This window comes from Chinchilla lanigera, unplaced genomic scaffold (genome assembly GCF_000276665.1).
Source record: "Chinchilla lanigera isolate Chin_1 unplaced genomic scaffold, ChiLan1.0 scaffold00016, whole genome shotgun sequence".
NCBI classification, from domain to species: Eukaryota; Metazoa; Chordata; class Mammalia; order Rodentia; family Chinchillidae; genus Chinchilla; species Chinchilla lanigera.
In genome coordinates this window covers 28,289,203-28,311,942 of record NW_004955417.1, presented here as the reverse complement: position 1 = coordinate 28,311,942, position 22,740 = coordinate 28,289,203, and the positions used below count along the sequence as shown (strand labels likewise).

The following is a 22,740-nucleotide window of genomic DNA, read 5'->3' as shown; positions in this document are numbered from 1 at the left end:
TGGAGAAGGGAGAGGAGGAAACCAGTGCTTGTTCAGCTTGTAGCATTTCATAAGTTACAGGAGCGATGCTGTCCTCACTGGCTGACAGTGTTCAGTTGTTCTCATCTAGCACCCTGTAAGGTATTGACTCCTTCCTAATGGAGGAGAGGATTGAAGCTGAGGGAAATTGCGGCCTATCTGAGATCAAACGAGTCAGTAATAGAGTCAGGATTGCAACCTAGTTCTGCTTCCTCACATATTAATCCATTTAATAAACGTTTGTTGAGCAGTAACTTATGTCTGCTACTGTGTTAGATACAGAAACCTGATAGACATCGCTTCTGCCCTCCTGGAGCTTACAGTCTGGTCGGTTAGTTGTAGTAAGTTCCCCCTCAGAAACAGAGGGCAGAGACAAGTAAGAGTGGTTAGGGGACTGTTTCTTTGACACGGGACATTTATAAGACCTAAGGGATAGGTACCCGTGTTAGGGTTGGAGTAAGAGAACTTTGCATATGGCAGCAACGTGTGAAAGGCCAAGAGTCAGCAAGGGGCTGTGGTTAAAGTCTGTGTGGGGCAGTAAATTAATGAAATCGCCGTAGCTGGAGGATGGTGGTCCATAGAGAGACTGACCAGGCGAGGTTAGAATGGTCTGCAGGACCTGAGGGCTTTGGGAACCGTGGCAGTTTGGGATTTGAAGTGTTAATTGTGGAGGGATTTAAGCGGCGTAATGTGATGTATGTCATGAAACAGTCGCTTTTGCTCCCGGGTGGAGTATTGTGAAGTAGGCAGGAACAGAAATGAGACGGTTAGTCAGGAGACTGGCTGTAACCCAGGCGGAGGGAGACACAGGAGCTGGACCAAGGTGGTAGTAGTGGTAATAGGTGGGTCCTCTTTTGTCCTAGGAGGGAAGGAGGAAGCATTGGTGTGACTTACTTCGCCTGGAGGGCTTGAGGGAGGGAGATGGAGATTGTGTCCAATTGGTCCTGTTTTCTTGAAGTCACATGCTATGAAAAAGAGTGGAGAAACGGAGTGAGAGGGTGAGGTGATTGCCTTTTCTTTCCTCTTTCAGTACTGGTATTGAATCCAGGGAGTGCTGAGCTACACGCCTAGCCCTTTTTATTTTGAGACATAATCCTGCCAGATTGCCCAGACTGCCCTTGAACTTGTGATCCTTCTGCCTCAGCCTCCCAAGTAGCTAGGATTACAGAAGTGTACAACCATGTGTAGAACATCTCTGACTCTTAGGAAGTTAAATTTCTGTTCCTTAACCTAGAGAAGATTAAGAATACACAGTGTGCAAAGGGATCTTGTGAGTAGGTGGACAGCAGATAAGAAGGAGGTACAAGGAGCTGGGAGACAAGGAGAGCTTAAGCAGGATGCTATGGAGGACTCAGCTGTCGGGGCTGGCGTTTCTATCAGAAGGTAACATTCTAGTCTTCAGAAGGATTTCTGGCAAGAAGTGAAGGGTGGGATGACAAAGCTAGGTTTTAAGTATCTCTGTTGCCCAAGTCAAATGCTTTAAACTTAAGTGATGCATAGCATTGCTTTATGTCTTTGGAAGAGGCAAGACTGTGTTGGTAGATTCGTGAATTTCAAAACATATTTGGAAGAATAGGAGACCTTTTACATTTTTTCTGGATTGTATGGCTTATTTATAGAAGCTATAACTTTAGAAGTCCCAAAGCTTAAAAGTAAGTAAATCTGTCAGGACAGTTTTCTAGTTTTCCTCTTAAATATTTGATCACTCACTGCCCTACTAGTATCATACCAGTGTGAAGAGGGAAGTTGTTTCTTACCATCGAAGGAGACTAACTTGATACTTACCTTTAATTTACTTACATTTTGGTTTTTAGAGAAATGAAAAATGGCGCTGATCTTTTAATATTAGAATTAAATGGAACACAGTAAGATGTTTGGTGGTTGGAAATTACCTTTTCAAATATGAAGGGAAGGGTAAACCTTTTATCAGACAACTCCATTAATAGAGCAATTTTTAGGCTATAAGTGTCTGTTTCAGAGAGAGTATAAGGTGAATCTTTGTATTCGATGTATTCTGCAATATTACTCAGTTTCTTGAAGTTGTTACTGCTTTTTCTCACGACACTAAAACCTTTTACTATTAGAATACAGAAGATCTTTGCAAAAAATGCTATGATCAGACCTCTAAAGGAGTGTGAATAGGTATTTACACTGTTATTAGAAGAAGGGAAGGCCTTGCCAGTGTTGTGCCGGCGGTTCGCAGGGCTTTCTCTCCTGCATTGCTGTGACGCCCCCAACTAAACTTGGATCTGGCCTGGTTCTGGGTCATCACGTCACCCCAAGAGCAGCAGGGTGACTTCGCTGAAGTGCAGATCTGTACCTCACGGGAGCCCTCAGCGCTGCCTGCCGCCTGGCGAGTACCTTGCTGCTGTCCCCGTCACCCGCCCTGGCCCCCCTCCCTCCCTGTGTCCCTGCCTTTCTGCTCTCCTGTCTCCTGGCCGTGCGCTTGGTCCCTCTGCCCCTCCTGCCTGTCCTTTAGGCGCTACCACCTTTGGGGAGCTTTTCTTGGCCCCTCAAAACTAGGAGCCCTTCTTACATAGAGAGAAGCCTCAAATGTGAGTCGTGTAGTTTTAAATTTCCAGTAGCCATGCTTGAAAAAAAAGGGCAAGGTGATTAAATTAATGTTTAAATATATTTAACCCAGTATATTTAAAATACTATTGTTTCAACATATTCAATAAAAACAATAAATATCATGATCAATAAAAATAACTATTAATGAGATATTCTGAATTATGTTTTTCATTCTAAGTCTTCAAAATGCAGTGTAAATTTTAAAGTTGCAGCTCCTCTTAGTTAAGCTAACCCATGTTTCAAATGCTCAGCAGCCACTTTGAAAAAGAGTGGCTACTAAAGTTGGGTATCATCATGCCCTGTGGCCCAGCAGTTGTACTCCTACGTATGAACTCATCAAAAGTAGGCGCGTAGTTTGTGTACCAGAGACATCGACAGACTCCTCCTAGCACCTTGCTTGTTGCCACCCGGACTAGAGCCAGTCCTCGTGTACATCAGCATAGAATGGATGAGTGAACCATGGTAATGAACATAAGACTCTGTGGTCCAGGAGCAGTTCCCAGACTTGTAGGTCTCAGGCTTCCGCAATCTTGGGAGACTCTGAAGAATGTTTTTAAATGAGAGGGATGCACACTTTAAACAATATTAGAAGTGAAAATAGGGAAGTTGTTAAAATATTAATCCATTTACACTGACAAGAAACCCATTACATATTATCATAAACACTATGCTAAATGACAGTGTATTTTTTAAACCAAAAAAATTCAAGAAGAGTGGAATTGTTTTACACTTAGGCAAATCATTGTAGAGACAGAGTGATGGCTAGGCAATACAGTACTTGCTGAATAAAAGAATTTACAACTGGAGTACATTGTACTCATATGATTCTTATATTCAACCCTTTTGCCATTCTTGAGACTACCATACCAAATTGGTAATGATACACTTTAAACTACTGGAATTCATTTACTAAGGTCTTCTAGATTTTGCATTTTCTATTTATGAGATCTGGTCTGTAGTTAGTCTTTACTTCCTTCTTCCCTCTATCCCTTTTCTTTCTTCTCTCCTGTAACTTAACCTCCCCTCTGATTTTGTATCTGTTCATTCTTTTAAATGCACTTGGAATCTTTTGTTGTTGATTTCAGTGCTCAGGAGTATTATAAAAGATTTTAGTGTCCCAGTTGTGATAATTTTGGCTTTTAAGGTTAGGAAAGGAGACTTGTATTTGGTTATGCACTGCATTGGTACTATGATAGGAAAGGAAAAAGTGTCCTTGGTATTTGTAAGAGCCAGTGAGAAAATGTTTTCATTCCTAGTGTGGTTAATTTTTATTTTGCTGAGCAAGATGATAGAGATGAGCCTAATAGAAAAGTTGATCCCCTCTTGTCGGTAGCCTCAGGACTGAAATAGTCAAAAAGCAACCGTAGTGGGGATGGATTAGTCCCAGGAGTCCTGAACTCACTTTGGAAGGAAGGTGGTGATGCTGAGTTTCAGTTGAGAAAACATTCAGTTTTTTCTCTAGCATTGTTACAGAAGTTTCTTTGCGCATCCCATAAAATAGTTGGATACAGATGAATAAAGATAAAATTGCATAGATTAAATCTGCCCAAGGTTCAACTCCACATTACTTTTTCCACTGAAGTAAAGTAAGAGCCTGGGTGTTTGATTTTTTTAATTAAACATTTTTATTGATATGTAGTTGCACATGTTTGTGGGGTACAGTATGATCATTCAGTCCATATATATAGTATGTAATGATCAAATCAGGGCAGCTAGCATTTTCATCTCCTTAAACAGTTATCATTTCTTTGTATTGGGAAACCTTTGAGTTCCTTTCTTGTAGTTGTTTATCAAGTGCAGAAAAATGGCATGAGCTGCGGCCGCCTGCTCTGCTGTCGAAGCTCACTAGAGCTTTCTCCTGCTGTCTGATTCCCTGTGTGTTTGGTGCCGGTTACCCCGCGTTTCCAGCCGTGGGGCTCGCCAGCAGCTTGCCTTTTTTTCTTATGGAATAATAAAAATATATTAAAAAGAAGCATGGTTCATTGTGTACATTAACTGTATTAGTATCTTATATGTCTCTGGAAGAATAACTACTTTTTTCAATTTCTTGAGTCGATTTTGATAATTTATAGTTTTCTAAAATACTATTTCATCACCATTTCCATATTTGTTTTAAAATTATAAATAATATCCTCTTAAAAATGTTTTCTATACCAGTGATGATATCACTCTTAATAACCATCTGTCTTGTTTCTGTCATTCCCTTCTTGAACAGATTCACATGTTTCTGATTTTTGTGTTCTGGGAGAATTAGGTTTTGGCTTGATTTAATGGTGTACTGATTTCTTTGTTTTTTATTTTATTACTATTTTTTGTTTACTTTGTTGGGTTTCTAGCTTTTAAGGTTATTCCTTTTGGATTTTTTTAAATTTTATTTAAAAAATTACCGTGTGACATTGGTGTTTTTCCCTTTTGGTGTAAAGTTCACACAGCTGCCATCAAATTTGGGATACCAAACAGTTCTGTCATCCCAGAAATCTCCTTTCTGCTCTTCCTTTATAATCTCACCCTCTGCCTATCCACAGTAATCCCTGCTGATGACTGATGTGTTTATCCCCATGGTTGGTCTTTCTGAGAAGGTCATGTAGCGGAATTGTGTCCTGTGTAACCATTGGAAATTGCTGCTTCTCGGTGCAGTGTCTTGGTAATGCATGGATGAGTATTTCTCTGGGTTGGTTTTTCTGTTTTTGTTTTTGTTCTTTTTACACCAGTGAGCAGAATGCCATTGTGTGGATATGCTGAAGTTTTACCAGTTCATTTGTTGAAGGACATTTGAGTTATTTCGCTCTGGGGCTATTATAAGCTGCTATAAGGAATCACCAGCTGCTACAGGTTTTAGTGTGGACATCAGTTTGTACTTCTTTAGGGTATATACTGAGGGCTTGCTGGGTCCTAAGTTTTAAGTACATGGAAACTTTTAGAGAGTACCAAATCCCTTTCTAGAGTGGTTGTTAGCAGGGGGCGTTCCAGCCCGCAAGGCGGGGAGCGCCAAAGAGGCTCTTCACCGACTCGCGGTGTTCTCTGTTCTCCTTCCTTTCTCACTTTAAAAGCTGTGTAGCAGTCACCCTGATTTGAATGCTTGTTACGGGCTAATGATGTTAAACCTCTCTTGGCAGACTTTATATTGCCATTTGAGTGATGGGTTCAAATCTGTTAGCCATTTTCAGTTGTTTTTTGTATTTTTGAGTTTTGAGAGACATTTTTCCATCACAATCTATAACTTGTCCTTTTATTCTCTACATAATACCATTGGCAAAGCAAAACTTTTACATTTGATGTAATTTTTTAAATTTATGATTTATGTTTTAGTATCATTTCTAAAAACTTCACCTAATACAAGATTAAGGTTTTCAGTTTCTCTAAACACTTTAGTGTTTGTTACACATTTAGGTCTAAAGGTTTGTCTTTTTTTTGTAAGGTGCGAGGTTTGTAAAAACGGTGTACTTGTGCATGTGAATAGCCAATTGTTTGAACATCTTTTGTTGGAAACATTCTCCTGTCTCCACTTTGCACTGCCTCTGCTCCCGTCAGAGACCAAGTGGCCCCATCACCAGCGCTATTTCTGGACTCTCTCTTCTGCCCCATTGTTCTGTGTGAATCCCTTGCCATTACCTGACTGTCTTGATTGCTGTCACTTTTTAGTAAATCTTTAAGTGGAGCCGGGCAGTCTCTTCAATTTTATTGTCAATATTTTTTAACTATTCTAAGTCATTTTCCCTCCCATTCCCACATTTTAGAATCAGCTTGTCTTTACCTATAAAGTACCCTGCTAGAATTTTGGATGGTATTGGGTTAAATTTATGGAGCACTTTTGAAGCGTTGACATCATCACTATGTTGAGTTTTCTAATGCATGAGTACAAAATCTGTCATTTATTTAAGTCGTTTATTTCTTTCATTAGTTTGGTAGTTTTTATGTGAATATAGATCCAGTACTTCATATTTATGCATATTTCATTTGGGGAGCTTTTTTTCCTAGGTCACACAGAACAGGTTTATTGAGATGTAATTCACTATTTAAGATCCTAATTCTCTGAGGTGGTTATATTCAGAGTTGTGCAGACGTCACTCCAGTTTGGGGAGAAGCTACTGAAAATGATCGTATTCTTAAATATTTGTTTCCAGTTTGTCTTCACTTTTCTGTAGGAATTGTGATTGCTTGCTTGTTAGTTCTAGAAGTATTTATGCAAAGTTTCCAGAGAATTTCCACGTAATTACTGCATTTAGTGTTTCTGTCTTTCCAGGCGGTCGGTCTGGGCAGTGAGAGTGCTTTCCTGGTTCCCCATCATGGCAGGAGAGCGTTCAGTTCCGCCTCTGAGAACTTTAGCTGTGGTTTGATTAACATTTCTTAAGAAGTAATGTTTTTCCATCTGTTTGTTAGCAGTATGTGTATTTGTTGGAGAAACGTCTATTCAGATCCTTTGATCATTTGTTAATTGGTTAAATATTTTTTAAGTTGTAAGTTCTGTGATTTGAAAATATTTTCCATGTTCTGTAGTCTATCTTTTCACTTTCTTGTGTATCTGTCCTTCAGTGCACAAGTGTTTTTGCTTTTGAGACAGTTGCAGTTTATCTGTGTGCTTTCACTGCTTGTGCCATACCTAAGAATGAAGTTCCTAGTCCAAGGTGAAGACGATTGGCCTGTGTTTTCTTTCTAAGAGTTTTATAGGTAAGCCTTTAGTGGTAACTGTTTTGACCTGGGTCCTTTTTTTTTTTTTTAATTTTGTTTTCAGTATGGCAAGACTGAGGTCAGTTCATTCTTTTGCATTTGGCTTCCTATTGTCTCTCAACATTTATTTGTTGAAAACACCATTCATTCCCCATTTTTGACACCCTTGTCAAAAAAAAAAAAAAAAAAACCCACGGAGTATAATTCTGAATCTACCTCCCAGCTCTCAGTTTTGTTCTATTTACATAGAAATCTATAAACATCTGTCTGTGTATTCTGACATTAATACCACAGTCTCTTCGCTATTGTAGCTTTGTACATTTTTCAGGATTGTTTTAGCAGTTTTGTATCCCTTGAATTCTCATGTGAGTCTTAGGATGAGCTCCTGAAGGGGGAGCAGGCGGCTGAGGTTTTGGTGTGAACCACGGTGAGTCTGTGTGAGCGACGGTGAGGACTGCTGTCTTAGCAGTTTCAGTCCTGACTCGAGCACGTAGTTATCTCTCCATTTATGTAAGTCTTCCATTTCTTTCAGTAATGCTTTGTAGCTTCAGATTATAGCTTTTCTATTTATTTTGTTAAATTTATTTATATTTTCACATACTATTCTAAAGGTAATTTTTAAAATTTAATGTTTGATTGGCATTGCCTTGCACAGGAATATATTCTTTCTTGCCGTCTATGACTTTGCTGAACTTACTAACCCTAATAGATTTTCATTTATATAATATTACATATGTGATCATGTCATATGTGTAAGTAGAGATTCTTCATTCTTTCCATTCTAGATGGAGTTTCGCCCATGCCTAATTGTCCTTCCTAAAGCTTCTTAGTACAGTGTTAAATAGAAATCACAAGAGCAGACATCCTTGTTTTTATTTATAATCACCTTTAGAGATGGGAGGGTGGTGCATGAGAACTTACATACTTTTCTTTCTATTTGTTTATGCTTGAAATTTTACATCATAAAGCTAAAAATAAAGTTAAAATTCCATTAAAATTTTCACCTCCATTCTCAACAATTATTTTAACTTCCTTAGGTTTTCTTCTCCCTCTCCCTTATGTTGTTCTTTTGTCTCATCATTTTTCCTAAGGTCTTCGATCAGTTGAATTTATTTTATTGAAGTGTGTACTTGAATTGTTTCTTCTCTCCTCTGCCCTCCCAGAAATATGCATGGTTTATATATATTCTTAGGTATACTTAGCTAAATTTTTTTTTTTTTTAAATTTTGCCCTCACACTTTTATGACTTGGTTGGTGTAGGATTGTGTATATGTTACTTTATCATCTTGTAACTTTAAATTGTCATATTAGTCCTTGTACTATTACCTTGACATATTTATAGTTTACAGTTTTCACCAGTTTATTGTATTACCATCCAGTCATTATTACTTTGGTATTTGGTGGACCATGATATATGAGGTTTGATGTTAAACTACTTGTGATTGTTTAACGTTATTACAGTAAAAGACACTTTGCCATCAATCCCCCTCAAATACTGCCCCTGTCCTCAAACACAATGATCCTGTTACTCTTGCCACTTTTTGAGGCAGTTCTGGAGGTCTTTAGTTGTGCCGTCCTGGCTGCCTCGATACTCTGAATCAGTTAAACATGTTGACCTCTCATGGTCATTTTGACTTCGGGGAAGAGCCAGGAGTCACAGGGTGCCACACCTGGCGGATAGGAGGATGAGGACAAGCACCCTGTTCTCATGAGCCTTGCTTTTCAGTGACTGGCACTCTGCAGCGGCATTCACGGTAGTGTTTTAAATCACATCTCATAAAGCTCAGGAAAGAGGACTTCAGAACGGCTTCAGGGAGGGGCAGGACAATGGGATACGTGTGTTTGAAGTGGGTGGTGTCATGAGGGGGTTAATGGCAGTGTCTTTCACTGTGATAGATTTTTAAAAAGTTGTAAATATTCACCATAATTTTGATCATGTACATATATACTGATGTATTTCCAAAATGTACATTATTTCTATATTTGTGTGAATATATGCACACATAGATATACCTTAAGGAGAAGCACATATAGCTGTCAACGTATACACACGTGTTTAAATTCTATCCTTTATTTTTTTATTTTTTATTTATTTTTTTTTTGGTTTTTCTCCGGTACCGGGAACCGAACTCACGACCTTGCGCTTGCCAGGCAAGCGCTTTTGCCGCTGAGCTAAATCCCCAGCCCCTAAATTCTATCCTTTAAATTCTCTCCTTTTTGAACTTCTACCAAGTGAATATTAGATACTCTGGTTTTATTGTTTTGTCTCTTAGACTTTTTATGTTTTTGTATTTTAATTCTATAATTTAAAGATTCTGCAGTCCAGTCTTCTGAATTATAACTTGTCTTTTCTGTCTGGTTGCAAAGGTTTCCATTTTCCTTTAGTTGTGTTACCTAGCTGTGGAGTGATTTGTCTTTCCCGCCTCTGCTGTGCTCTCACCCCACCCTTGATGATATGGTGGGAGCTATGGGGTCTGTCCTCAGAACATAATCCCCATAGGTACATTCACAGAGTGTTTTGTAGACAGCATCATGTGGTTCCAGAGCTTCTAGAAGCTCATTCATGAAACTTAGATCTTTGGTATTCAAAGTGCCTTTCTCGTACCAGCTGCCTTAGTACCACCTGGGATCATGTTGGAAATGCAGAATCTCAAGCTTTGCCCCGATAATGAGTTAGAATGTCCATTATAACAGGGTTAGCAGGTGCTGTTTCATATTCACATTTGAGAAAGCAGTGCATCTACACCACAGGTTAAGAGTCTCTGTATTGATTCTTTCCCTTTTTTAAAAAGGGTAGGATATCTGGATTATCATGCAGAGTACTTTTTAAAAAATCATGCCTTGATCACCAGTATTAGAAGGTGAAATAGTTGCAATGCAATGTAATATTTGAATAGCACACTTTGAAATACGAAACACCAGGCATCAAAGAGGGACTGATGTATAAACTCGTCTGGCAGTACTGCAGGCACCGCAGTGCCTATGAGCCGGCGGTGTCACGGTCACATGCCTGTGTACCTCTTTCTGATTGTATATGTATGTGTATGTCTTCATCATTTGGGCTGCTGTAACAGAATACTATAAACTGGGTTTCTTGTAAACAACAGAACTTTATTTTTCATGGTTTTGGAGGTTGGGAAGTCCAAGATCAGGGTGCTGGCTGATTCAGTGTCTAGTGAACTTCCACTTTCTTATTTATATTCCATGCTTTCCACCTGTGTCCTTCCATGGTGGAAATGGCTAGGTGACCCTGTAGGGTCTGTTTTGTAAGGGTGCTGTTACTATCGCTTATAATTACCTCCTGAGGTCCAAAGTCTAACCTCCTAATGCTGTCGCCTAGAATCTCAACATACATTAGAATCTCAACATACAAATTTAGGGGGACACAGCGTTCAAACCATATAAACACACAGACTCATTTGCTTGTTATAAGAATGCTGTCTATTTACAAATAATACTATTATTATTTCCACTTTCCAGATAAGGAAACTGAGGCACATAAAGTATCTTAGCCTAGCTCACATAATTAGTAAGTGAGGGGGCTGTGGTAGCATGACTTTCTAGAATCTGTGTTTCTAACCATTGCACTGTACTGCTCCTTTGTAGCTACTTAGAGCACTCCCTAAATTCATTGCAGCTTTGCAGGCAAGCTGATTAATTCCTCCTGCATTTCTTCTCTTTAATTTGTTACTAGAGCTCATCTGCTTGTGGTGCTGCTAGAGATGGGTGAGCCTAAGATGCCAGATTATTATTGTTTTCTGAATTAATTCTGGTTTGCTATTAATTGAGATTTCTAAATGAAAAGATGTTAGGTTATTGGATTTTACACTACCTACCCTCAAGGTTTGTTGTAAGGTTATTAAATAACTTATGCAAATACTTTCTACATCAAATTTTAATTTTCTTCCTCAAATGGGCAAAAAACAATTTATAGCAACAGTAATTGGATGGCTAATAAAATTATAAACAAAGATTAATTTCAGAAGCAGGCAGAGAATGCCACCTATCAATTTAGTGAAAGTCAAATGTTCAAAATGGTCAGTGAGGACAGTAAAACTGTGGCTGGAACATGGTGAAATGACCATGTGTACTTGGCTAGTAGAAATGGCAGTCTTTTGGCTCATGAGATTTTTTTTGGTATTATTTGCCTATCTTGGACATTTTTCTATATCACTGTCCGTAAACTATTTCCCTAATGTTGAATATTAGATTGTTTACAGTTATAGTCATAAGTAATATTGTAAAAACAAGCTTTTACTAATTTTTGTTTGACTTTCCCTGTGATAAAAGTCATAAAAGTAGCTTACTACTGTACCAAAGGTTGCAGTGTGCCTAATTTTTATTGCTTACCATGTACTAATTACTTGAAATATTCTCTATTAATTTAACATTTTTTATTAAAACTATGAGATGCCCTTGACTTTAACTCTGCTTTTCAGGAAACTAAGCCACAGAGGAATTAACTATTTTTTACTCATTCAGAGCCAGTATTTGTTTTCCAGTAAGATTTTATTACATTAAAGCTTTGACCATAGAACTTAAGGTCGCATATCTTGTATGCCCTTCGCAGTGAGATGCTGCAACGGTAACACCACAGCAGTGAGCACAAAGAGAACTGTAACTGTGGTCTCTGAATACTGTTTCTCACTAAAAGGAACCCGGGTGGTTGGACGGATGACTGAGTCCAGTCTGGAAGAGCAAAAACAAAAGATGAGCCTGGCATATCCTGTTGTTTCAGGAAGCGTGGAAGCTGCCAGCAACGAGGTGTTCATGCCGAAAGGACCCAGTGACCAGTGTAAAGGGGCAGTAGGCCGAAAATGAGAGCTCTTGAGTACCAAAAACAGTAATGACGACGTTGGTTGAAATGCAGTGAATACATAAAATCTTCGAGGTTCATTCGTATGGTGGGCTCCTATAAGACACACACCATTGCAACACACCACAGCACTGCTGCCCTGCTAAAGCCATACGAAAGCCATGCTCTGAAATTCAGCAGCGATGAGGAAAGAGTCCAGCACTATCCTCCCCTTCCCTTGCAACTGTTTCGGGGTAAGCAGGGAACAGAGCTTGCCGAGGGAAGGTTTTCACGTTCTAGTGAGCCACAGCCTCTCGGTGGTGTGTGCTTTCTCCGTGGCTGCTGTTGTGCTGCTCTGACAGCTGAGGAGTTGCAGCAGAGACCACATGGCCCGCAGAGCCCGAAATACGTGTGTTCTCGTCCCTTTGCAGAAAAGGTTTTCTGGCTTAAGCTGGATGAGTAAAGTGAAATGACACCAAAAGGAGGTGACATCACAGAATATGGGCAGCTTTTACAAGACAGCCAGTCTGGTATTTCTGTAACAAATCATTGGCCTGGAACATGAAAGAGTATCACCTAAATCTCACCATCCGAAGGCCTAACATTGAGATGTTGGGTCCTGCTTCAAATAAGCAGATATGAACAGACATTTATGGGACAGTCAAGAAAATCTGATTATCACTTGGCCATATTAAATGATGCCAAGAATTACCGTTAGCAGTCTGGATGTATATTGGGGTAAATAGAGGTGAAATGGTACCTGGCATTACTTTAACATACTTCACAAACAGAAAAGTAAGTTGCAAAGTCAGGAGTCAAACTCAGGACTTCCTGGTTAGGACTCAGTACTCTCTACTGTGACATCATGCCATGCTACATGGTCTGTAGTACATTTTAGTTTTGCCTTTAAGACAAACTGCGTTTTACGGTACCTACCTGCACCGGCCTGTCCTTTGCAAACACCCTCGTCCCTTGGATTCGATCAGTGTAAGCCCCTGGTTTCCCCTGTCCGCTGTGTCTAGATGTCATGAATAGAAGGCCATCTATTAAGGATGAGTCTACATTGTGTGCTTTTAGCAGAAATTTGATTCTGATGCTCAGCAGTTACTAGATTTAGTCCTGTCCAGTTAATTGCTGTGTCTCAACTTCGTGGGCCTTAAATGAAAATATCAGTTACTGCTGGGACTGTTTTAAAATGAAAGGGTATAAATGAATAAAGTGTTGTAAATGGTGAAACATTAGCTGATATAAGACCTGTTTATAGTTTGGAGGGAACATGAGAGAATTCAATGGATGGTCTTAGTAATAAGACAGACGTGTGGGTTTTAGTTCTGTTTTTTAGATTTACCATCTTGAGCAAGTTACTACTGTGTGTTTTTATAGTTTATTTTCTTCATTTGTAAAGTGAAGATAATACCTATCCAAATACTTCGTCTTAATAAGTAAATTAAAATCTGTAAATGTAGCAACAAATACACACTGGGAAATGTTTTCCTCTTTTACTTGAGGAAGCATACCTGTACAGCAGAGTTAGCTTATTTACACAGGATGATTTTTAAAAGGTGCATAAAAAAGAATAAGCTTCAACTTCACATTAACATACTGTTTTAGGGTTTTGTGAATGAGTAGGTAAGTGAAGATAGGAGTTTCAGTAGACGTTAATGGGAAGCTAGCTGTTTGCTTAGAAAAAAAAAAAGAGTTATTTAAACATGTTGATGGGCTATAAGCTATTAAGAACCGGAAGTCACTGATGATCAGAAATGGAGAAGATTGGTGTCCTTGCCTCCCCTGCCACTCCCCAGACAGACTGCCAAAGCTGGTGCGGAGCAGAGCTTCCTCGGATCTGAAGGTGCGGCTGCTTGGGAGCTGTGAGCAGTCCTACATTGTTTACATGCTGAAGGACAGGACAAGGAGGGCCCTCTGGAGTGAACAGCTGAATCTGAACTCCCCTTCCGCGGTGGTTTTCTTACTTCATTCCCTAATAAAGGGATGGCTGTCTTCCACTTCATATTTCTCTGTTCTTTTCTCTTTTTTACCTTTCTAACTATAAATTGAACCAGGTTTTTACTTGTGCAAGGAATGCTTCATGCCTTATTTTGTAATCTGATAATTTGAATCATTAAATCAACATTTTCTAAGATCTCACTCAGAAACTGGGAGATCATTGCTGGGGAATACCAAGGTAGGGAGGAAGGCGGCAAGGAGTGAAGAAAGGGAGAGACTTTTTTTGCCCTGAAGGCACTTAAAATTTGGTGCCCGGGGAGAGCGGTTAAATTAGTAACCCCACAAGACGGCAAGAGCTGTGTAGTAGTATGCTCACAACACTGAAGTGATGTACAGTGGGCACAGGAGGACTCTGACTCTTCTTACGCCACGTAGAGATGTGTGTCCTGCATCGGGTGGGAGCACTGGGGGAGGTCGACTGCACCAGGCAGAGAGAACATCATTCTCAAAAACAGCCGAATTTTAGGTACTTGATTGGTGCTGAAGCCCGAATATATACATACAAGGAAAGCAGGAAGGGGTAGCAGTCCACCTAAGATGGATGAGATGGGGAGGACCAGGTCGGGGTGGCCTTAGAGGCTGTTATGCACGGAGGCGTTGGACCGGCATGTTGGCCAGCTTGCCACTTGCTGGGACAGGACGTTGGACGCAGATTGAAGGAGAGGCTTATTTTGCCTCACAGTTTCGGAGGGTTCAGTTCAGGTCAGCTGGGTCCAAGGTGAAAACAGCATGTGAGAGGCACAGCGGAGGAAAGCTCAGCGTCTAGCACCTGAAGGAGCCAGAGGATGGGCCAGGTACGTACAGTCCTCATGGTCCGTCTCCTCCAACAGGGCCCTGCCTCCTGATGCTGCTGGTTTGCTCAGCTAGGAGTGCATCATGCCCTCAGTCCAGCCGCCTCTCGCTGGGTCTCCATCCAGTCAGACTGAGAGGCAGGGTTAACTGGCACATGGAGTTAGTTTTTAAGATTAATATAGGTGTGCCTTTTTTAAAGTTCTAATAGCCCTGCAAAGAATAAGAAAATTCATGAGAAGGTGGTTCAAAAGGTCAGAGTGCTTCAAGGTCAAAAGTAGGAAAATCAGCTTGCAAACTGATTTATTGTTAGATCTAGGAAATATTGATTGATGTGAGCCAGGCATTATTCTATGCTTTTTGTGGAGCTTACATTTAATGAAAAAAGCAAAAACAAAACAGGAAAGCAATATCATGAAATTAGGAAGTAAGAGAAAGAGTGGCAAGGAGGAAACCTGGAAGGACTTCCAGGTTTCTGCTTGGACAGCTCGGAAGTGCTGGCCATTCAAGGTGGAAGAGGAGGAGCAGCCCGAGGGTGCACAGTTCGACATACCGAGGTAATAGGAAGTTGAAGTGGTACAGAAGTGGAAAGAGACCGTCACTAAGGTAGAAACAGTAACGCATTTTCTTCATAGGCTATTGTTAGGATCAAATGTGCTGAAGCGTGGCAAGTGTTGAGACCATCATCTGGCACACACCGCATGCTTACGTTAGGTGCTGTTACTGTTACTCAGGATGATAGGTTTCGAGCTAGAAAAACATCTGTCTCGGTATTGGCAGTTTCATGTACCAGCTATTTGGCCTTGAAGAAGCCTCTTAAGTCAAATCTTGTATATAGAATGAGAATAGCATCAGTATCTCCAGGTGCTCTACCGGGGTGCAGTAAGGGTTAGCAATAGTAAATGAAAAGCACCAGCACGGTGACTGGTTCAAGATAAGGGCTCGTGTTCAGTGAATCCGGGGAGCCAGGTAAAGTTCGAAAGGTTTGGTTGGGGTAGGAATTGAAGAGCTACCAACATGGAGAACTTGAGCCTGTAGACATACAGAATGAAAAGATTCTCTAGAAAGGAAAGAAGAATGACTAGAGACCCCCGAGTAGTTGGCAAGGGAGGTGGTTTACTGAGAGTACTGGAGGAGGAAGTTGTTGGAAGGCTTGAGGAGAATAGTGAAGGCAGATACGGTTTTCAAGTGAATTGGAAATACAGCTGAGTACAGGGTTATTAAAAGATTAGACAGCAGCATTGAGTAGCCAGATTAATTGAAACCATGAATTTATAGTGACACTGTTGCTCATAGTGGTACAGTTTTCTCCAGCTATCTGACACTGGATTCAGAGTTGATGTTTCTGAGGATAAAGTGTTTTGTAGGTGGATTGTTGGTAACTTCTTGTCTTGGTTACTTTTCTGTCACTGCTGAGGCAAAATACCCAACACCCAAAATTAAGGAAGGAAAAGTTTATTTAGCTCACACTTTGTGGAAGTTTGTCCATAATCAGCTGGCTGCAGGGCAGAGTGGCACATGGCAGTGGGCAGCTGTTCATGGTGGCAGAAGATAGCAGAAGCAGCAAGAGCAAAAGGGAGGAGCAGCGGGGAGCAACCCTCTTTCCCTCCCTTATATTGTATGCAAACTACCCTCCCCCAGGGCCAGTATAACTCTGATACGAAAATCCCAGCATTGGACCATGAATCAGTCATGAGCTCTAGAAACCCACCCCATGACTGCATGAAGCTTTGGGGGGACATCCAGACACAAACCATAACACTTTTGCTACTTACATTTCAGGAATTTGCTAGGGATAAAAGCCAGACTAAAGGTTCAGGAGTAAATGGTAGATACAGAAGCTTCATTAGTTACTGTAGGTTCTTCTTTGAAATTTTGGTTAAAAATAAACAGCAGAGTGGGGACCAAGATAGGAATGAGGGAGGTATGCTAGCAAGAAAGGACTTGTTAAAACAGACAAGAAATATCTGAGTATACATTTAAGAGAGACAAAAGAGCCAGAGAAAAGGTCTGAAGGTGAAACAAGAGAGGGACTAAAAAGTGATCTGGATCCAAAGTGATCCTACACTGGGCATGTTCTTGGCTCCATAATAGTCACTGGTGAACTCAAGATCCAGCTTCTCTGTCAGTGGGATGCAGGGTTGTCACTCATAACTTCATGGTTTTGGCTCTAGAGACGGCTAGAAATAGAAAAAACTATTTACTCTTTCATAAGTAGTAAGGTAGGAAAAATATACCAGCGGGATATCTGATACAAAAAGGACAGCACTGGGTTAAGGTCAATAAACATTCAGAATCTACAGATACTGACTGTGGTTTTGACAATTAGTAGTTTCTTTGAGGCATTGTTAAAAATATACTTAGAATTCAATGAAGTAATGTGGTCATAACATTCCTTTCCTGGCTTATGTCACCAGCTCTTTTATCAGTAGTTCAGACTAATTTTTGGAATAAAAGGAATTATTTCGATTGCATGAACATTCACTGATGCTCAGCGATAGGAATCATAAAAATCTCTGCATGTTCCTTAAAGGCTAGCATGCATTCTCGGGGTGCAGGAGTTGGTGTTTGTTTAGTATTTGTGCCTTGACTAGTTCGATGCTGTGCCCTTATTTCTAAGAAATTTCAAATATAAAACCTTACTGTCATAATACTACAGGACGCATAAACATACAAAAACATGTAGCCTGCAAATGTCCACTGAGAATATAGTTTAAAATGATAATGCATCTTTCTGTGAGTAATGTTGTAATCCTTGCTTTTTCAAGTGGCAAATAGATTTGGGCCAGTTCCTAAAAATTTGTAATGGATTTCAGTTAAAAACCTATAGAAATAATTTTAGAAGACTGGTAATTGAATAAATGAGGAAAATGTAAAAATATCTCCCAGGAACGTCTTAATTTTTTTGGCATGAAGTAGATCGTAAGTATTTGTTAGGCACTATTGGAGCCTTTCCTAGAAAAATTACTGAATTCACACACTTTCAAAGGATTCTCAAACATCTTGGTCCAGCTCTACCTGGAAGAAGTGTATGTGTGTGTTTGTTCTGACAGCCATAACAAAATAGCAGACTGTGTGGTTTAAACAACAGGAATTTATTTTCTCTTGGTGCTGGAAGTCCGAGACCTGGGTGCTGTCAAGGTTGGCTTCTAGTAAGGACTTTCTCCGGCTTGAAGTGTTCTTCTTCTCCCTTGGCCTCTTCTCGTAGTGTCTGGCCCTGTTAAAAGGACAGCAGTCTTTGTAGATGAGGGCTCGATCCATAGGACCTCATTTAACCGTGGTTTTGAGAAATGAGAAGGCGGCACTGCACATTTTGATTTTAGATCTGCTGACATGTAACAGGGCAAAGTGAGCCCTCCACTATCAAGCCTAGCTTTCTAGCAGACCTTGTTAGGTCTTGGACATAAGGCCCTTATAGGCAGTTAAAAACGAGATGGAGGGAGGGGAGGGCAGGGAAAGTAAGAAGAATTAAGGTATGTCGTGTAGACATGCATCAGCTCCCCCCATGCCTATAATCACTATGCACTGCAAACACGCAGTCATAAAAATTGTCGAAAAACTGTGTGCTACTTGCCTGGCTTTGTTTTCTGCATATATATCTTCACAAATAAAAGGTGATGGTGGGCCACAGCGTCAGATTTGAGGTTTCTACAACCTGAGTTTTGAGTCTTCTTTCTTGTGTTTTTATCATCTCATGTAACTTCTATATATTACTATAAAGTTCCTTCTAAGGCTGCCTTACTATATAAATTTAATTAGAAAGTATAAAACTGTAATGAATTATCAGAAAGGTGTTGTTTTACTTAATTTACATGTTTAAGGCAGTAAGTTAGAATACTGAGGGGAATACAACAATATGTCTAATATAAAACCCGATCTTAGGATACCTACGTGTTTTAGGATATATAAGCATTTGCATAAATCTACTGCACAGCGTTTTCTGTTTCATATAAATAATATGCTGTCAGAGAGGGTTTTTTTTTTTTCCAGTTTTGATTCTGCTTGTAATGGGAAATTTCAAATATTTGGGTAAAAGTCGATAGTAGGATAATGGATACCCCCAGACCCCGAACCTAGGCCCTGATAACCGTGAAACCAGAGCTAATCTCCTGTGTGATTCATTGCTCTGTTCTTCCACTACTCACCCCCTTTTTAAAGAAAACAACAGGCATCCTTCATTGCATCCATTAACATTTTAGAGAACATTTCTAGGAGATAGGATGCTTTCATTTTTTAATAAATGTATCATGTCATTACCCCAGGAATTGTTTTACCTTATTTTCATTTAAAAATTTAAATTTATAATCATCTCATGAATGTCATAAATGTTTATGAAGTCAAAATTCAAATACAACCCACACTTTGTAATTATTTGATCTTTCCCTTACGCCTTTTTTAATCTCTTAAATTCTTTCTCAATCTTTTTGAACTTTTTAAAACTTCACCACATAAATGTTGAAGAAACTCTCCTCTAGAACTTTTTAGTCTGGAGTTTGCTAGGTGTTCTTCTACAGTGTGATTGTAAAACGTTTCTCTGTGCTCTGCCTGTCCTGTACATTGATAATTGGTTTCAGAGCTCCACTTCTGTTAAATGTGGCAGCCGCTGGCCACAGGAGCCGTGTCAGATTCACAGCTGAACTAGTTAGTACTAGGCGGCACCTCTGTAAGAACATGTCCATCCTCCCAGGAGCTTCTTTTGGACTGTGCAGCGCTGGGAAAAGACTTGACCAGATTGTTTCCTTTCACATGTGCATTCATCCATTAGGGAGCACACGATCCCTCTTTTTCTGATGTTAGCACCTGCTGATAGTCAGTGCTTGGGTCTGTTAGTTCATGAAAGGGTGCAAAGTGCTGGCCACGGAGTTTGCAGTAGTCCCTTCTTAGGAAGTGGGCCCCACCCTCATACAGAACCGTCTAGCTTAGTTAACACTTAACTGAGCCTTGACATTGCTAAACATTTGATAAATGAAGACAGAGAAGAGGACATGTTGTTGTTGTTTTAAAAAGAAAACGGAAAAACATTGTGTTGGGTATATGTCAGAGTAGAGGAAATTAAAATTGACAAGGATGTAGCTCCTGAGTGTCAGGATAAAGAGTTGGGACTCCCTTGGAAGGGAGAACACTGCAGTCGTGGTTTTATTGCCAGCCACCAAGCTATCCTTTCCTCCTTCTTAGCAGTGCCCTCTTACGTGCCCTCCACCGTACTCCTAGCCCCAGACCAGTCGTCATACTTCGTTTTGTTTTCCTCGTCAGGGGTAGGCGTGTGACCTAAGCTGTTCTGCTTTCTTTTGATTTTTGTTTTGTTTTGTTTTGTTCTTGTCTTTTTGATAGAGTCTCGCTGTGCAGTTCAGGCTGGCCTTGCGCTCACTTGGTAGCACGGACTGGTCTTGAACTCGCGACGATCCTCGTGCCTCACCTCCCAAGTGCTGGGATGATAGGCGTGCGCCACCATGCCCGGCAGCTGTTCTACTTTCTCTTGTAAGTGACGGGACAGGAACACTGTCTGTCTGGATGCAATAGCTGCAGCTGTTAGAGTGCAGGGAGGCAGAATATGGCCAGCAGAATCAAGGGGAAAGGAAACTAGATCTCTGAAGTCATGCTTGAAGTCCAGCCTATACAGCTTTTCATTTACTTTTGTTAAGCCAACCGTATTGAGGTTTAATTTGCACACAGTAAAATGCACCTATTTTGAGGTTTTTTTTATATATATATAATTTTGACAAACATGCACACCCATGTAACACACCCCAGTCAAGCTCTGGGCCATTTCCATCACCTCAGAAAGGCTTTCATGCCCCTTGCAAGTCAGTGACCCCTACCTCCCACCCCAGGTGACTACTAATCTGATTTCTGCCGCTGTACATTAGTGTTTCCTGTTCTGAAACTTTATCTAATGGAATCGTACAGTCTGAAATCATTTGTCCTCTTTTGCTCTCTGTGTTTTTGGAATTTCTTTTTTTCTTTGATACATTCTCTTTCACCTAGGATATGTTCATCTTGAAGAGAAACTACTTTTGAAAGGCATGCCCTCCTGCTGCTCCCACCAGCAGGTTGTGAGAGCTGCGGTGGGAGCCTGTGTCAGAGCTCTGTCCGGCGCTGGGAGCAGCGCGTCCTGCGGGGTACCCAGGTGTTCCTCGTGGCACTTCTCACACCTCCTGGTCAGAAAGGGCCTGTGCCCGGGCTTGAAGTATGTAACCCCTCAGCGTCCGCTGGTAGTTCTTGGCCTGGCCTGCTAAATTCCTGCCTTACACATGGTGGCTTGGCACCCAGCCTGAAATGCGGACTGTGATACAGGAGAGGCTTTTGTGGTGTTCTCGTTTGGAAGGCTCCCTCTCCCCTACTCTGAACCTTTCTGCTGCCTCGGCCTCTGCGATCTTCGTCCGTGCCCCGAGCCCGGCAAGCTCTGCACGCCCTGCCTGGGTCCGCTCTGTGCGGCGCAGTCCGGAGGAGCGTGAGGCTGGAGGCCAGTGCGGGTGTCAGGCTCACACCACTTCTGCCCTTTCCTAGGAGCCACGGTGTGTGCGCTGTTGTCCAGGCCCGCTCACGTTCACGTATCTTCCACACGTTGTAGGGTGGCCTGACTAGTAGAGGGAGTCCGGAGAGTCCTCCCTAAAGACGTGCGGTAACGTTAACGGAAGGTCCGGAGGTGAGAGACAGCTGGCTCTCTTCTAAGAAATGAAGCTTTAGAATAGGAAAAGCCAGACTGTGGAAAGCTTGGCAAGCCCCGTTAGGATATTGGGCTTTTTCCTAAACACAGTAAAGTGGGAACATCTTTCTTGTTTTTAGCATATGTGTGTATTATATGCTGCATAACTGCTTTTGCTATAGTAATGGAAAGACAGTGTAGGTTGCTGAGCATGTTAGTTATTTGGAGCTGTTACTTAACTCTTCATATTTTTCTCCCAAACTGGAATAGCTGTGATAGGTGGACTTTAATACTGAGATGTAAGCATTGTTTTTTATAAATAAGAACTGTATCCATATCTTAATCCTTTTGTTTTCCTCAGAAATAAGAACCAGCAGATGTAGCGGTACAGGGTTGTGATTTTGGCACCGAGGAGGCTGAGACAGGAAGATCCCAAATTTAACCCAAGCCTGGGAAATTGGCAAGGCGCTGTGCTCAATCCCCACTACTGGGAAAAAAATAACATAAATCTCTCGGAGGCTTGGTGTAGAACCTGAATTGTTTTAACTAAGGAACTCAGACTTCTTAATGCCATGGAAATGAGTACAGAAGTTGAATTCTTTTAAAAATTAAGGAGACTAGATTTGAAGTTTCAGTCCACCCATTTACTAGTTATTTGAAAAAATTACCAAACCACTAGGAGCTTTGGTTTTCTCCTCTGCAAAATGAGCAGTTCTTTTAAGGAGTAGCTCGGGGAGTGCTTGTAAGGCACTTAAGACTAGGCTGGCACGTATCTGTTCAAGTTTAGGTGTGCTTATTAACTAGTCTTAAAAACCTTTGGTTACAGTATAAAAAGAACATAAATAAAAGAAAACCAAAAGAAAAAGCAACAGCGATGTAGAGATCATAAATTTAGACCTTCTAGGAGTACTAGGTAATTGGGGTTCATGCCTAAATGTCAGGGAGCCGGGGTTCGATTCCAAGGAGTCCAGCATGCCCTCCTCCAAAGCTTCTTTCCCAGAGCAGCGTTTCCTCCGGGAGGCCTCTCCTGGGCTGCAGTCAGGACCAGGAGGAGAGTAATAAGCGATCACCTCTCAGTAGACAGTGGGACGAGGGTGGAGTGAGTTTATGTTACTTCCATTAGGTAGTAATGAAACCTTTTCTTGAAAAACTTGTCTAGGAGTTTTCTGCTTAATCATCTGACTTGCTAGTTAGCTGCTAAGGTGTGGTTGGGCTGGGGATTTAGCTCTGTGGCACAGCGCCTGCC

The 22,740-nt window shown here is 40.9% G+C and overlaps 1 protein-coding gene across 1 annotated transcript in view; it reads left to right on the top strand.

Annotated features, from left to right (window-relative positions):
• Positions 1–12,097: 12,097 nt before the first annotated feature.
• The window catches only part of Lrp12 (low density lipoprotein receptor-related protein 12), a gene marked incomplete in the record, with an annotated part of 51,226 nt that continues 40,583 nt past the window's right edge, over positions 12,098–22,740 (top strand). Inside the window, 1 exon segment of the mRNA XM_013512743.1 lies at positions 12,098–12,309. Coding sequence (XP_013368197.1) covers positions 12,162–12,309 — 148 coding nt within the window.